We start from the raw sequence: 17,156 nt of genomic DNA, 5'->3' as shown, positions 1-17,156 counted from the left end.
TGAGGTCAGGAGTTCAAGACCAGCCTGGCCAACATGGGGAAACCCCACCTCTACTAAAAATACAAAAAATTAGCCAAGCATGGTGGTGCATACCTGTAATCCCAGCTACTTGGGAGGATGAGGCAGGAGAATCGCTTGAACCTGGCAGGTAGAGGTTGCAGTGAGCCGAGATCGCATTATTGCACTCCAGCCTGGGCAACAAGAGTGAAACGCTATCTCAAAAACAAACAAACAAACAAACAAATAAATAAATAAATAAAAATAGAGATGGGGATTTCACCATGTTGCCCAGGCTGGTTTCGAACTCCTGGGCTCAAGGGATATTCCCGCCTCAGCCTCTCAAAGTGCGCCAGTCATCGCACCCAGCCTAGCCCTTTTAATTGCACATGAAGAAAAACATGTTTTGTGAGATAAAAGCATCTCTAGGTTGGCTACTGTAATTCCAGATTACTTTTAGTGATATTGGTTCACTAAGAAAGAAATTTATAAGACTAAAGACTGTCACTTTTGTATATAAAACCAGCAGGGGTTCTGGAAGGGGGTGACTCGGCACCTATACACTTAGAAGTAAAAGTCCCCATAGGTTCTCACTAAAAAGGGAAAATCCCTTCTTGGACAGCTGGCAACCAAGGACATTGGAGAAAGAACCTCAACCAAGGTAGGGGGTTAGGGAATGAGACAACTCATCAGCAGGGTCCGTGGCCATGGGAGGCGCGTACAACACAAGTGGTTCCTCCTGCAGGAACTGTGCTTGAATCCGTGGCCGCCCCAGAACAAAGAAGAGAGTCGCTTCTTTGTCCCACTCAATTCTGACACCATTTAATGTCATCCAAGGGGCAAAAGACCACAATGCAAAGCTGCAAGACAAGGTGTTTTTATTGAGGTCTTAGAAATTGCAATTTGGGAGACAGATTCAGCTAGAAGCCACCTGTGTTCTGAAGAGAGAGGGTAGAGGAGGGGGTTTTTAAAAAAAGCTGAGGGTGATTAGACAAGGTGACAAGTTGTTTTGAAAGAGGCGATTGGCTTAGCACAAAAATCCATAGTTTATTGGTTGGTGCTGTTGAGTTGTAGTGCTGGTGAAATTCAACTTTCCAGGATGCAGTGGTCATTGCAATTTGGCCCAATTCAAAGGTTCAAGGTAAATTCCTGCATTGTTTTTTTTTTTTTGGAGCTTTTATTTTTTTCAAGTTGCAGGTCATGTAGGGAATACTTAGAATGGCTTCCTCCCTCCATTTTAGAGCTCTGAACCAGAGTGATGTCATTTATTTTATTTTATTTAATTAATTAATTTTTTTTGAGATGGAGTCTCACTCTGTTGCCTAGGCTGGAGTGCAGTGGTGCAATCTTGGCTCACTGCAACCTCTGCCTCCCGGGTTCAAGCAATTCTCCTGCCTCAGCCTCCTAAGTAGCTGGAATTACAGGCGCATACCACCACGCCCGGCTAATTTTTGTACTTTTAGTAGAGTCAGGGTTCACCTTCACCATGTTGGTCAGGCTGGTCTCGAACTCCTGACCTCGGGTGATCTGCCCACCTCGGCTTCCCAAAGTGCTAGGATTATAGGCATGAGCCACTACACCCGACCCAGAGTGATGTCATTTTGTATATCATGTTTCATACTAGCTTAATGTGTGGGGGAACTGCCCCCCCACTGCCATATCTGGTATCAGAAGTGTGAGAGTACACTAGGAGAAACCTTGGGAAGTGCTGGGATTACAAATGTGAGCCACCATGCCCAGTCTAATGCGTTTTTGTAATTCCAAATCCTCTCTGAAACAAGATAAAGAATAGATTTTAAAATGTTTAAAAAAGACATGCTGACGGGCATGGTGGCTCATGCCTGTGATATGGTTTGGCTGTGTCTCCACACAAGTCTCACTTTGAATTGTAATAACTGCCGTGTGTTAAGGGCAGGGCCAGGTGGAGATACCGGAGTCATGGGAGCGATTTCCCCCATACTATTCTCATGGTAGTGAATAAGTTTCATGAGCTCTGATAGTTTTATAAATGGGAGTTTCCCTGCACAAGCTCTCTTGCCTACTGCCATGTAAGACATGACTTTGCTTCTCATTTGCCTTCCACCATGATTGTGAGGACTCCTTGGCCTTGTGGGAATGTGAATCAGTTAAGCCTCTTTCCTTTGCAAATTACCCAGTCTTAGGTATCTTTATTAGCAGCATGACAACAGACTAATACACTCCTATAATCCCAGCATTTTGGGAGGCGAAAATGGGCAGACTGCTTGGGCCCAGGAGTTCAAGACCAGCCTGGGCAACATGGAGAAACCATCTCTACTAAAAATACAAAAATTAGCTGGGCATGGTGGTGCATGCCTGTGGTCTTAGCTACTCGGAGGCTAAGGCAGGAGAATTGCTTGAATCTAGGAGGCAGAGGTTGCAGGAAGCCAAGATTGTGCCACTGCACTCCAGCCTGGGCGATAGAAGGGGACTCTGTCTGAAAAAACAAAGCAACAACTAAAAAATTAGCTGAGCATGATGGAGCATGTCTGTAATCCCAGCTATCTGGGAGGCTGAGGTGGGAGGATCACTTGAGCCTGGGAGGTCAAGGCTGCAGTGAGCTGTGATCATGCCACTGCACTCCAGCTTGGGTGACAGAGTGAGACCCTGTCTAAATAAATAAATAGGAAAAATTTTTTAAAAAGATAGGGTATTTAGTGACGATCACTGAAGGACTTTCATCAAAAGTAACTGATGTGCCAGTTTTTTGACACCTTTATTCATAAGTCAGTATAATATTTGTCAGTTTGAATGTTACATACATGGTAAAATAGATTATGAAAAGTATATTTACAATAAGAACATTATTTTATATAACGGACTCACTAAATATGCAACCTCTTGCAACAATAACACAGTGGACTCAACCCTATCCTTTGAATGGACCAATTTCATGATTCTCCTAAAAACTTTTGAGTTGAGTATAGTTTCTTGTTGCTTCTTCCTGTGATCCAGTGCTTAAGAATCAATCCCTGGAAACCGGCCAGTGGAACCAGACCTCTCCAGAATTAAGAAGAGACAGCCATAGAAGAAAGGACACAAACCCAAAAGTCTCAAGCGCTGTGCCATATGCTTGATTTCAGAGCATTCAGGCACTCAAGGTCAAGTGTGGGGCCATATATATTTACGTCCTGTCATCTCAAATGCCACAGCGGCTACAGTTAGCAGGATATCGGAGAGAAGAGGCATATCGCGGAGGAATGAATCACTCCCAACAATTATGTGAGCATTTCTAAAAATTCAATACCACGGATTCTTGAAAATACAAGTTTACAGACAGAAGCTATACAGCTAGCCATGAACTGAAGTGCATGTGCAGTATCAAGAAGGAGGAGCTGTGCTTATGAAACCACGCACGTGTTATTTATCTCTAATTTTAAAATAGTTCTTTCTCTTGTTGGGTATGCAGGTGAGCAGTGGAGAAAGTGGTGCATCTGCAATACCTGAAATTAACAACAAAAAAGGAAAAAAGAAAATTAAAAGTCATCACAGGAGGATGGATTTGAGTCAGTTTAAAAATGGCTGAGATTAGAGGGTGGATCATAGATGCCCCTCTTCCCCATTAAGTACAGAAGCAGAATATGTAAGAGAGAGCATGATGGGCTAACAGACTGGGGTGACGGGAGAGCTCCGAAGTAATTAGCAGATTCTAAGGACGGAATGAAGGCATGTTGTTAATTTTTCTAGCTTATAGAGTAAGCTGACCACTCACCGGCTGGTGCTAAGGATTTCAATGCTTCCAGAAGATGTGGGCTAGAGAACTTTATTAGGCAGCGGAGGGGTTCTTCCCTCTCAGCCAAGATGCTCCCATTTAAATCACTTTTGAATTTCGTTTCAAGCTGTCAATGAACATATTTATAAATGACTATTAAACGTATTGTACAAATACGAATGCTAAAATATAATGAAATCAGAATAACATTTCATTAATTCTTGTCATGAAGAAATAAAGGATTTAACAGGGGTGGGAACCATTTAATCTGCTAACTGCAAACACAGAGGGCAGGTCAGGCATGGTGGCTCATGCTTGTAATCTCAGCACTTTGGGAGGCCGAGGTGGGCGGATCACCTGAGGTCAGGAGTTTGATACCAACCTGGCCAACATGGTGAAACCCCGTCTCTACTAAAAATACAAAAATTAGCCAGGCATGGTGGCGGGCGCCTGTAATTCCAGCTACTCGGAGGCTGAGGCATGAGAATCGCTTGAACCTAGGAGTTGGAGGCTGCAGTGAGCCGTAGATGGCGCCACTGCACTCCAGCCTGGGCGACAGAGTGAAACTCCATCTCAGAAAAAAACAAAACAAAACAAAACATAGAGGGCAACTGGTGTATCAAACAACATTCAAGGCAAAATGCCAGCATGCACAGTGCCTGCTACATGGGAGATGCTGACTGTCAGTTCCACCCTCAGGTGCCCTTTACAGTTTGCATTCTTAATGGAAAATTAATGCTCTCTTTTGCAATCTGTAACTTCAATGTAAAAATACCACATTTTTTTTTGAGACACACAGAGATTTCTTTCTTTCTTTCTTTTTTGAGAGTCTCATTTTGTTGCCCAAGTTGGAGCGGTACGAACATGGCTTACTGCAGCCTCGACCTCCCTGGCTCAAGCCATTCTCCTGCCTCAGCACAAGTAGCTGGGACTACAGCCACATGCCACCACGCCTTGTATTTTTGAATTTTTGTAGAGACAGGGTTTCGCTATGTTGCCCAGCCTGGTCTCGATCTCCTGGGTTCAAGGGATCTGCCTGCCTCTGCCTCCCAAAGTGCTGGGATTATAGGTGTGAGCCACTGTGCCCAGCTGAGATTTCTTTTTAACTTCTAATTATGGGATATTTTAAACATATACAAAAGTAAGGAGCATGGTATTAGCCCTATGTGCACATGACCCAGGTAAAATAATTATCAACTTGTGGCTGAGCGCGGTGGCTCAATCCTGTAATCCCAGCACCTTGGGAAGCCGAGGCAGGCGGATCACCTGAGGCTAGGAGTGAGACCAGCCTGGCCAACATGGTGAAACCCCGTCTCTACTAAAAATACACAGAAAAAAATTAGCCGGCTGTGGTGACGGGCACCTGTAATCCCAGCTACTTGGGAGGCTGAGGCAGGAGAATTGCTTGAACCTGGGAGGCAGAGGTTGCAGTGAGCCAAGATCGTGCCACTGCACTCCAGCCTGGGTGACAGAGCGAGACTCCGTCTCCAAAAAAAAAAGAAGTGAACCCCAATACCATTACCATATCATCTGATATCATCAAATATCCATGAAATTCTAAATTTCCGTTTTTTTTTTTAAAGTGATCATTACATTTCAGAGGCAATATAGCAAACTATGTGGTGGATGAGTAATGTCTCCGACTAACTCAAATGGTTCAAGTAAATGCACCAAACTGTTAACAACTGGTGAACTGAAGCCAAGAAAAATGGATGTTCATTGGAATATTCTTGCAAGTTTTCTGAAGATTTGACCCTTTTTGTTGAGATGGAGTCTTGCTCTGTCCAGGCTGGAGTACAGTGGTGTTATCTCGGCTTACTGCAACCTCCGCGTCCCGGGTTCAAGCTATTCTCTTGCCTCTGCCTCCTGAGTAGCTGGGACTACAGGTGTGTGCCACCATGCCTGGCTAATTTTTGTGTTTTTAGTAGAGATGGAGTTTCACCATATTGGCCAGACTGGTCTTGAACTCCTGGCCTCAGGTGATCTGCCCACCTCAGCCTCCCAAAGTGCTGAAATTACAGGCATGAGCCACCGTGCCTGGCCAGATTTGACATTTTTTGAAATAGAAAAGGTAGGAAAAAATTAGTAGAAGCTATGAATAAACGTGTACGTTGACATACAGAATAGTGCCACTCTGAGATGTGTATAAAGGGAAGTTTAGAAAGCACGTTTGCTGCATGTTAGACCTGGGGCTCTCATGCTTGCGTGTGCAGACTCAGCTGGAGGGCTCGTGAAAGCAGAATGCAGGCTCCCACCTCCCCCAGTCCAGTAGGACTAGGGTAGGGTCAAGAATTGGCATTTCCTCCCCCTTCCCAAGTGATGCTGATACTACTAATCCAGGGACTACACTTTGAGAACCACTGTTGTAGTTTATTGCCTGTTTAAAGGAACTAGTGTAAAGCCTGCCATTAAGGGACCCAACTTGAAAGGTGTCAATCCATTTTTCCCACTAAAACTAAATCATATCAAACAGGCTTTGGGCCTAAGTGAGCAGATCAATGGCAGATTTAAAATGTGGCCTGTAGCTATAGAAAGGCTAAAGAGAAAAAAATTTATTGGAAGGTTGCGGGCAGTAAGGTGTTTTGAGTATGAGCATGGACCGAAATTAGAGTGATCACAATATAAGCCTCAAGTTCTCCTAGTGGTGCCAGTGGGTTTGCACTAAACACCTGTAGCCCCTGCCTTGGCCTTCCTGGTGGGCAGCAGCACATGTCTGGAACAAGTCACATTTGTGGTGCTGCCTAGGTTACTGGCTTTTCTCCATGTGATGCCGGCTGGAATATGTCATGACTTACCTATTCTTTCTTTTATTCAGCAAGTATTTATGAGTGCCTATTACGTGCCAAATACCGTCCTAGGTTGTGGATGGGCTAGAGTGGTGTAATCTACATTTTTTCCGCCTCAAATATACAGATTACTCCCAGTTATGCATAACTGCATTAATAGGTAAGATGAAACGAAAAGGCAAATTCATAATTTCTTTCTTTTTTTCTTTTTTGAGATGGAGTCTCGCTCTGTCGCCCAAGCTGGAGTGCAATGGCGTGATCTTGGCTCACTGCAACCTCCGCCTCCTGGGTTCAAGTGATTCTCCTGCCTCAGCCTCCTGAGTACCTGGGATTACAGGTGTGTGCCACCACATCCAGATATTTTTTGTATTTTTAGTAGAGACGGGGTTTTACCATATTGGCCAGGCTGGTCTCGAACTTCTGACCTCAGGTGATCTGCCTGCCTTGGCCTCCCAAAGTGCCAGGATTACAAGTGTGAGCCACTGCACCTGGCCCAAATTCATAATTTCTAAAAGTCTCCTTTGCTAACACAGGAACTTATAAATACAATAAAGAGGTTTATTTAATTCATAAATTAATTACATGAAATTTAAGTGACAAATGAAAAAGGAACAGTTTTTTAGATTTGTCTTCCACTTAAGGTTTTTGTTCTTTTTAAAAAATGTTGATATCTTGTAGTTAATATTTATTACGACGTCTTACCTTATATTGCGCAAATTCTAGTTGTGGTTGCGAATAATCTCCAAATGTTTCCTGAGTTATTCGTTGGACTCTCTCTTTTTCTACTATGTTTTCATGTATGATCCTTGAATCCACTATAGGTGGAAGATTTCAAATAAAACAGCCATTAGGAATATATTTCATCCTTAAATTATTCTCCTTTCATTCCTAAGCCTTCAAATTGTTTGTATAATTTTAAAATAATATTTACTGCTGCTTCTCTTGGCTGCAATAATTTCTTGTGTGTATATATATATACACATATCTAGTAGATATACATATATTTACCTATATATCCACGGCACCCAGCCTATATATGTATTTTTTTTTAAGAGATGGGGTCTTGGCCGGGCACGGTGGCTTATGCCTGTAATCCCAGCACTTTGGGAGGCCGAGGTGGGAGGATCACTTGAGGTCAGGAGTTCGAGACCAGCCTGGCCAACATGGTGAAATCCCATCTTTACTAAAAATACAAAAAGTAGCTGGGTGTGGTGGCAGGCACCTGTAATCCTAGCTAGTTGGGAGCCTGAGGCAGGAGAATCGCTTGAACCTGGGAAGCAGAGGTTGCAGTGAGCCAAGATCACACCACTGCATTTCAGCTTAGGCAACAGAGTGAGACTCTGTCTTAAAAACAAACAAACAAAAAACAACCAAAAAGAGACAGGGTCTCACTATATTGCCCCGTCTGGACTGGATCTCTTGGGCTCCAGCGATCTTCCCGCCTTAGCCTCCCAAGTAGCCAGGACCACAGATGCATACCATTGTTCATAGCCTCACCTATATATTTTTAAAACTGGAATTGTAAGAGACACACAATTTTATATCCTGCTTTCTTTACCTAAAATGAGATCAACAGCAGTCCCTATGACACTGGAAAATCATAGAAGTGTTTAACAGTTTATAACAGTGGCACATTTCATTGCCAAATCTCTACTAAGAGATAGGAAAGTTTTCATTTTTTTATGAATGAATTTATATTTTACCCCACCACTTTTGTAAATGTACTTTGGTAGTTGTGTACTCTGTTCTCTTGGGTTTTCTGGTGAGAGACTTCAGACATCTGTGAGTAGCAATACAGTCATGATTCTGATTGTTCTAGAAGTTTATCCAGTGCAGTAAGAGCATGGGCTCCAGATCCAGACATACCCGGATTTCACTCCTGGTTTTGCCACTCCTTAGCTGTGTGACTTTGCCTAGAGAGTTACCATACTTCCCTGAAACCCAGTTTCCTGATGAATAGTGCTTATTCATGGGACTACTGTGAGGATTAAGGAAAGGCTACATATAAACATCTTAGTGTGGTGCCTGGCACACAAGAAATGCTCAACAACTATTAGCTAATTTTTGTTTTTGTCATTATTGTTTTGTTGTTTATTGTTATCCTAGTAAATCCTAAAGGAGACCTATGGTAGATTAGCTTTCCTCCTTCAACAGATATTTCATTTTCAATTTTTCTGAAAACAATGAAAGTTGTGAATTAGGATCCTAGTATACACATTTTACCAAGTGAAAGAAATCTATAAGGGAATGATGCGTTTCCAAAATTCAGTTTTATATTAACACACACATACTATTTATATCCAGTCCAAGGCTTCTTTCCTGTAGAGGTGTTGTAGAGTTGTGAGTTTCAAAGGTCTAGGAAAAAAAAAAGTGAGTATTTTACTAATTTTGACATCTTGATGTACACATATTAATTTTTTTTAGTGTATTAAAGTATGCCAAACGCTTATTTTTTTCCAACGGAAAGGTCCAAGGCCATATCCTGGCTGAATTGAGCAGGACACTGACAAGGAGGCTGCTGAGCCTGCAACCCGACCGTTCTGTTTGAGGAGCTCTGTGCTTTATCATAGAAATGGATCTGGCGAGTGCAAAGCCTAGGGAATCTATGGAAGCATTTGTACTGTGGTATTTCAGCGTCGTCAGTGCTGAATCTTCATAACCCTAAAAAACTTACTGAGATTGCTTTTGGAAAAATAACTTTCCTACTGTAAGTCTGAATTTCTTGAACCCCTTCTCCTACCTTCACCCACTGAATCCATTGTTTTTATAGTTTAGTACTTGACAACGTGGATTTTCCTAAGAATGCCACTGTCTTTGTTGTTTTTTTTTTTGAGGCAATATCTCAGTCTGTTGCTAGGGCTGGAGTGAGTGGCATGATCATGGTTCGAAGCAGCCTCAATCTCCCTGGGCTTTGGAGATCCTCCTAACTCAGCCCCCCAGGTAGCTGGGACTAAAGGCACGTGGCACCATGCCTGGCTATTTTTTTTTTTTTTGAGACAGAATCTCGCTCTGTTGCCCAGGCTGGAGGGCAGAGGTGCGATCTCCGCTCACTGCAAGCTCTGCCTCCCGGGTTCACTTCATACTCCTGCCTCAGCCTCTCAAGTAGGTGGGACTACAGGTGCCTACCACCATACCCGGCTAATTTTTTTGTATTTTTAGTAGAGACGGGGTTTCGCTGTGTTAGCGAGGATGGTCTCGATCTCCTGACCTCGTGATCTGCCCACCTCGGCCTCCCAGAGTACTGGGATTACAGGCGTGAGCCACTGCACCCGGCATGCCTGGCTATTATATTTTTTGTAGAGACGGGGTTTCGCCATATTGCCCAAGCTGGTCTTAAACTCCTGGGCTCAAGGGATTTGTCCTTCTTAGCCTCCCAAAGAACTAGGGTTACAGGCATGAGCCACCGTGCCTGGCCACTACTGTCATATTATAGCAGAACAGTTTATATCAATTTGGTGAGAGGGTAGTAGGTAGGAGAGTATGGCTAGAGAAGAAAATCATGATCTAACTTTAAAATATATATATATTATTTATCTTTTATTTTGTAGAGATGGGGTCTCCCTATGTTGCCCAGACTCGTCTCGAACTCCTGGGCTCAAGCATTCGTCCCACCTTGGCCTCCTAAAGTGCTGGGATTATAGGTGTGAACCACTGTGGCTGGCCTCATGGTGTAAGTTCTTAATGTTAATTTTTCCTTAAGGAGGGGCTGCTTGCACAGAGCCATCACTTCTTTCTGCTTAGAACAGATGAAAATACAGAAGTATAACATCTCTAGTGGCTCAAAGATATACACAGAGCATTAACAATGCACTCACAGGAGCGTCAACACATATGCAGACATTTGCCATGCATAGTTTGAAAAAACACCCCTGCATCTGTAAGGACAGATCTGTATTTGTCATTAGAGGGAACATTACATTCAAATAATTTTAACACATGAACTTTGGGACTTAAAAAACCACTGCTTTTCCCTTTAATTCCAGTGCCTGTATAACCTACTTGACTGATGGGACAAAAAGTTAATTCTTCTTTTCTGTTGTTTGATAGAATAATATATTTAGCTTCAAAAGACAATGTGAAGTTACTCTAAAGAGAAAACAAATTCTAGTGTGATTAGCTGATTTGGAAGCTGAGATCTACAACATAGACTCCAATGACTAATGACTGGTATAAAACACAATACAATTATAAAAAGATGGCTGTGAGGAATTTTTATTTTCCTTTCATGTTCACTAATTGCAAGCTTTCTTCATTTCAGTAATATCTAAAGTGATCTCCTCTTGTCGGAGGTAGATTTTCCCAGTAGCTACTTTTCCCAGTAGCTTCTAACTCCTATGTGAAAGAGAAAATAAAGATTTACCTTTAAAGAGAGTCACTGATTGGCTCACCTGATTATACTGTTTAAAAACAATAGCCTTAAGAGAGTCCAGATACCGACTTCTCAGGTCCATTTTCACAATCTGATGGTGTTTGCTAGCAATTGTCAGCGCCTTGAAATGAAAATTTGCAAGACTATTATTAGGATTACTGTCTCTGTGTTTGTAATATTTGTTGAAGTAAAATGTAAGAGCAGCAATTAGTGAATCGTTTCCCCATAAATGTAAAAAGAAGTCTAGAGAAAAATCTGATAGCCTGTTACTGAGCTTCAAAAACAAAGTGGTTAATACCATTAAGATTCTGATAAATGCAGTCTTTTGTATCATTTTTTTAGAAAAGTGATCCTGTTTAAAGTTAGAAGTTACTAATAAATCAAGTTCAGATTTAGGAATAAACAATAAATACTCAAAATGTTACTGTTTTTAAATACCAGTCATCTAATACTATAATGATATTGCCATACAAAAATGCAGATATGTATGCTTTCGGACAAATACTGAAGAAAAAAGTGTATACTAAATATAGCTTGTAAGAGTTTCCTGTCATTAGGGGAAAAGAAGACGGAAACAGAATTACTATGATAGGATAAGATGTTTACCCAGATCTAGAGAATAGAGACAAGCATGCCTTAAGATACACAATAGAAATGAATATTAGGCCACGCGGTGGCTCTTGCCTGTAATCCCAGCACTTTGGCAGGCCAAGGCAGGTGGATCACTTGAGGTCAGGAGTTTGAGACCAGCCTGGGCAACATGGTGAAACCCAGTCTCCACTAAAAATAGAAAAGTTAGCGGGGCATAGTGGTGCATGCCTGTAGTCCCAGCTACTTGGGAAGCTGAGGCAGGAGAATCACTTGAACCTGCGGGGAGGAAGGTGCAGTGAGCCAAGATGGCCCCACTACACCCAAGCCTGGGTGACAGAGTGAGACTCCATCTCAGGAAAAATAAACAAACAAAAAAAAAACATTAGCCTTTGGGGTAATGTTTAAACTACCTGTGGCAAGGTGTACTCACCTGGCTGTAAGTGGATGAAAGACCACTATGTATCATAGAGGAGAAGACCCCAAATGTAAAGAAGTATTTTAAGGAAATAGAAGTGAGTAGCAATCTTTGCCATTTCAATAAACCACCAAAAAACTTAAATGACAAGCAAGTAGTCACGGGGACCCTAGGGCTCGCCTGGTCACAACAACGGAGTCCCTGGTACTCCACACCGCACCTCCACCCAGCTCTGCTGTGGAGTGACAGGACGTGATGCAGCCAGGATGGCAGAGCTGCTCCCCTACAACCAGCTGATGTGGCAGCTCTGGAACCAATTGAAGGTGTCACTGTGGTTGTGAATGCTAATAGTGGCAGCAGCAAGTGCCAGGCCAATTTAGGGAGAACTAATTTTGGGGAAAGATGCTAGGAAGCCTGTGATAGTAAAGGCAGAACCACAAAGAGAAGCAGGCTCTGAACAGAGGCTACATCTTATGCAGAAGCAGTCTCTTTGTGTATGGAATGTGGGAGAAATGGTTACAAAGGAAAATAATGTTCATTAATAAGCAAATTATACAATTATGAAAAAGTAATGTGGTATGTTCATTTGTAACAATGTGGAAATGTTATGTTACTTTTTGTTTTTATTGAGACGGAGTTTCTTTCTCATTGCCCAGGCTGGAGGGCAATGGCGCGATCTGGGCTCACTGTAACCTCCGCCTCCCAGGTTCAAGCAATTCTCCTACCTCAGCCTCCCAAGTAACTGGGATTACAGGCGCCTGCCACCATGCCTGGCTACTTTTTTTGTATTTTTAGTAAGATGGGGTTTCGCCATGTTGGCCAGACTGGTCTCAAACTCCTGACCTCAGGTGATCCACCCGCCTCGGCCTCCCAAAGTGCTGGGATTACAGATGTGAGCACCATGCCTGGCCTACCCTGACTTTTATAAGAACTATCTTGTCAAAGGCAATAGCAAACTTTGACAGTAGTTATTTTGAACGAATGGAATAGGGAAAAGGGGTGTGAAGCTTTGAAGACTTTTTATCTTTAGAGACTTCTGTATCGGTTGCATTTTTTTATATTAAGCATGCATTATTTCTAGATCAAAAAACAATAAAGTACAGCTCCAATCTAATATCTTATGCCATGTTCCCATCTGCAGATAACAACACTCTTTGTTTCTTATTTTAGGAGAACAAGAATTACATGTGGTTTTCTGTATCTTTTTTTTTTTTTTTAGAGGTAGGGTGTTGCTTTGTGTTGTGATCACAGCTCACGGCAGCCTCGGACTCGTGGGCACAAGCAATCCTCCCACTTCAGCCTCCCAAGTAGCTGGGACCACAGGTACATGCCACTGCACCTGGCCTGGTATTCTCTATCAAATACTTATTGAGCAATTAAAATCTATATAGACCTTTGAGATATGATAATAAAATATTATAGCTTGTAATAATTTGTTCCATACCTGACCCAGAAGCGGTGTATTGCGCCTCAGTGTGGAGGAGGACTTGAAGGCATACGGAGTCTGGGAGTAGTATACCACGTAGGTAGGTTTGTACTGGTTTGGCTTTGTGTACTGAGTTCCCCAGGCGATTCGAATCCAGACTGCATTCTCCTCAGTTTCTCTGAAGCTGACTGTCACCTTATTGAAAAAAAAAAAAAAAAAAAAGAAAAGGCTTAATTTTCTAATTAAAATTTCAATGTGGCATCAACTCCAGGTGCTTTTTAGGGGTGAACAATGATGTCCCTATGCTTGTGTATGCGGGTTGAGACCTGGCAGTCTTTTTAGGGGTGAACAATGATGTCCCTATGCTTGTGTATGCGGGTTGAGACCTGGCAGTCTTTTTAGGGGTGAACAATGATGTCCCTATACTCGTGTATGCAGGCTGAGGCCTGGCAGTCTTTTCTGCTTTTCATGAGTATTTTGGGAATGTTTGGGAAAACATTTTGTGATTTTTTAAAAACATCCTTTTCATTTCTTTTTTTTTTTCCGAGAGTAGGTCTTGCTCTGTTGCTCAGGCTGGAGTGCTGTGGCATGATCATAGCTTGCTCACTGGGCTCAAGTCATAGCCTTGACTTCCTGGGCTCAAGCGATCCCATCTTGCCTCCCTAGTAGCTGAGACCACAGGTACGTGCCATCATGCCTGGCTAATTTTTTTTAAAAAGTTTTTTTGTAGAGGTGATTGCTTTTTCAATAATTTCTTGGACTTGTCCTGAAAACTGTTCTTCCATCTGTAAGAGTTTATAAGGTAAGGCAGCCTTACAAATGAGATACTTGTTTTATAATGAAGACTTCTTAGCATCTAACCCAGACCTAGCACACACTATAAAGTTTAACAGTAAGATTTCTATGTAATTAGGCTGGGTGTTGTGGCTCAAGCCGTAATCCTAGCACTTTGGGAGGCTGAGGTGGGAGGATCACTTGAGCCCAGGAGTTTGAGACCAACCTGGGCAACACAGTGAAACTCAGTATCTACCAAAAAACAAAAAAAAAAAAAACAGGCAGGCACAGTGGCATGTGCCAATAGTCCCAGCTACTCAAGAGGCTGAGGTGGGAGGATGGCTTGAGCCTGGGAGGTCTTGGCTATAGTGAGCCGAGATCATGTCAGTGCATTCTAGCCTGGGCAAGAGTGGGACCGTGTCTCAGAAAAAAAAAAAAAGATTTCTATGTCATAATGGGCTTGAAAATATACTGTTCCTAATGCTCTTATGCATTTAGCTCAGAAACTAAAAACTCCTCTAAAGGAATGTTATATGGCAAGACCAAAGGAAGTACTACCTTGTATCCATTTCATGAATAAAATTCAGGCCTTTCCAAACTTTCAAATATGGTTGCCAATTGGTCTGGAATTTAATAGCCTGGATTATCAGCTCCCCTTTAAAGCTTTGAGCCTAGGAAGTAGGGACTTGAGTGAGATGCACTCAGCTTGCCAAAGTCTCTGTTTCCTCCCTCTGAGATCTTGTTCTGGGAAAAGTGGGTTGTTACAGTGGCACTAGCAAATTCCGCCCATTCTTCAGCAGCTTTTCCAAATTCCCTCGGTGCAGGAGACAAGAAAGTTTCCCCAGTCCAGGGTATGGTGGCGTAGAGCCGTCTGACTTTCCTGAGTGAGCAGCACAGAGCTTGGCCCCAGTCATGTGCTCAGTGGGCCTCTACTGGCTTGAATGGAAGATCGTCTTATTCTGAACAGCTTCTTTGTTTCACATTACAAAAGCAAAAACATCTGTAAAATCAATGGTGCTTCCGGTCTGCACTGACCCATTACTGGAACTACTGGCTACATGTGGCTATTTAATGTAAAATCATTAAAGTTAAATAAGATCAAAAATTCAGGCTGGGTGCAGTGGCTCACACCTGTAATCCCAGCACTTTGGGAGGCCGAGGCAGGCAGATCACCTGAGGTTAGACGTTCAAGACCAGCCTGGCCAACATGGAGAAACTTCATCACTACTAAAAATACAAAAATTAGCTAGGTGTGGTGGTGCACACCTGTAGTCCCCGCTACTCGAGAGGCTGAGGCAGAATAATTGCTTGAACCCAGGAGGCAGCTGCAGTGAGCCGAGATCTCGCCACTGTACTTCAGCCTGGGCAACAGAGTCTCTGTCTCAAGAAAAAAAAAAAAGATTAAAATTTCAGCTGCTCAGTCACACTAGCCTCAAGTGCTCAGCAGCTACATGTGGCTGAACTGAACAATGCCAATACAGAGCATTTCCATCACTGTAGAGAGCTCTGTTGGACTGAGCTCCTCCGGAAAAAGCAGCCTCAGGCCCTGAATGGACAGGAGAGAGGAAAGGGAAGTTTTTATATTTATAGTGTGTTTTTGATATGGAGTAGAACAGTATGAACTGTTACTAACTGAATTTCTTACAAATAAAAAAAAAACTAAGATAGTAGCAAATTTTCAGTGCATAGATGTTATGACATTGAATTTTATGTAAAAGATGAATTTTATTCTTACATTTTTTAATGCTCTCTGAAGAATTTTCTTAAATGAATTTTTGAATTGTTTCATATCAAAAAGGTCAACATCTTCACCTGCCAAAGTGAAAAAAAATAAAGAAAAATCAAAAGAGCTACAATGTCTTCAGTAAATACATTTGTAAAGTACCATGAAACTAAGCATTTTGTATAATTCCACAGTAATAATGATCAAATCAAACAAATGCTGCTAGTACTTCTGACATGGCACCAAGAAATATGTTTCTCATTTTCCATAAGTAATAAATAATCACCTCATTTTTAAAGAAATGAGGAACATACTGCTATTCTTTTTTTTTTTTTTTTTGATATGGAGTCTCGCTCTGTCACCCAGGCTGGAGTACAGTGGTGCAATCTCAGCTCACTGTAACCTCTGCCTCCTGAGTCCAAGCCAAACTATCAAATACAAATGTACAATTGTAAACAGAAAATATTACCTGGTCCTTTACTCATCTGAAAAACATCCCAAACTTTCTGGTGCTGATGAAATTGTGTATCTGAGAGAGGGAAGAAAGGTTTACCACTAGCATATCATAGAACTTTGAACTAATATGCTTATAGATATTTCTATACTATAAAACTTGGGAAAACAGTAATTCATAAATTGGGTTATACAGATGTGTGTTCAAAATATAAACTTTATATGGATTAAATTTACTTCATATAAATAAAGCAAATCATAATTACTCAATTCAACCGACTTAGATGATACAGTTGAGTTTTGGTATTTATTCTGTTAGCCCATTTATTCTATTTCTACATAAGCCTGCCCCACGGAATATACATTAATCTGGCACGACAGGGAATGCTGTGCCCCACAGGACCCACATTTGAGCCAGCTGTTCCTCTGCCTGGAGCCTCTTTTCCTAGCTCCTTACACACCCCACTCCCCACCTCATTCTGCTCTCTACTCATAGTAGTCCCCACGCTGATCACCCTACCCCAAACGCTTTCCGTTAGTTCCCAGTTCCCGTCGGAGGACTCATCACTACCTGATGACACATTACGTATGTATGTATATATGTATTATTATTATTTTTATTTTTTGAGACAGAGTTTCACTCTTTGTTGCCCAGGCTGGAGTGCAATGGTGCAATCTCAGCTCACTGCAACCTCCGCCTCCCAGGTTCAAGTGATTCTCCTGCTTCAGCCTCCCGAGTAGCTGGGATGACACACGCCTGCCACAACACCCGGCTAATTTTTTGTATTTTCAGTACAGACAGGGTTTCACCATGTTGGCCAGGCTGGTCTCAAACTCCTGACCTCAGGTGATCCACCCGCCAAGGCCTCCCAAAGTGCTGGGATTACAGGCA

The 17,156-nt window shown here is 42.3% G+C and overlaps 2 protein-coding genes across 4 annotated transcripts in view; one reads left to right on the top strand and one right to left on the bottom strand.

The window, feature by feature from the left end:
• Positions 1-2,703: 2,703 nt before the first annotated feature.
• Positions 2,704-17,156, bottom strand: part of CENPN (centromere protein N) — a 24,627-nt gene continuing 10,174 nt past the window's right edge. The window contains exons 4-11 of one of the 3 annotated variants that reach the window (XM_011942145.1): positions 16,281-16,340; positions 15,824-15,900; positions 13,333-13,509; positions 10,902-11,003; positions 8,805-8,868; positions 7,216-7,328; positions 3,728-3,854; positions 2,704-3,458 (exon numbers count right to left, since the gene is read on the bottom strand). In XM_011942145.1, the coding sequence (XP_011797535.1) occupies positions 3,376-3,458; positions 3,728-3,854; positions 7,216-7,328; positions 8,805-8,868; positions 10,902-11,003; positions 13,333-13,509; positions 15,824-15,900; positions 16,281-16,340 (803 nt within the window). In that variant the 3' untranslated portion in view covers positions 2,704-3,375. The remainder of the gene's footprint in view (positions 3,459-3,727; positions 3,855-7,215; positions 7,329-8,804; positions 8,869-10,901; positions 11,004-13,332; positions 13,510-15,823; positions 15,901-16,280; positions 16,341-17,156) is intronic. The other 2 variants (XM_011942147.1, XM_011942146.1) reach the window with 2 other exon arrangements.
• CMC2 (C-x(9)-C motif containing 2) overlaps positions 13,339-17,156 on the top strand; it is a 46,755-nt gene continuing 42,937 nt past the window's right edge. The window contains exon 1 of the mRNA XM_011942149.1: positions 13,339-13,414. The gene's annotated coding sequence lies outside the window, so the exon portion shown is untranslated. The remainder of the gene's footprint in view (positions 13,415-17,156) is intronic.

This window comes from Colobus angolensis, unplaced genomic scaffold, assembly GCF_000951035.1.
Source record: "Colobus angolensis palliatus isolate OR3802 unplaced genomic scaffold, Cang.pa_1.0 Scaffold207, whole genome shotgun sequence".
NCBI classification, from domain to species: domain Eukaryota; kingdom Metazoa; phylum Chordata; class Mammalia; order Primates; family Cercopithecidae; genus Colobus; species Colobus angolensis.
The sequence above is the reverse complement of the archived record's forward strand: the minus strand, read 5'-3'. Positions and strand labels throughout refer to the sequence as shown.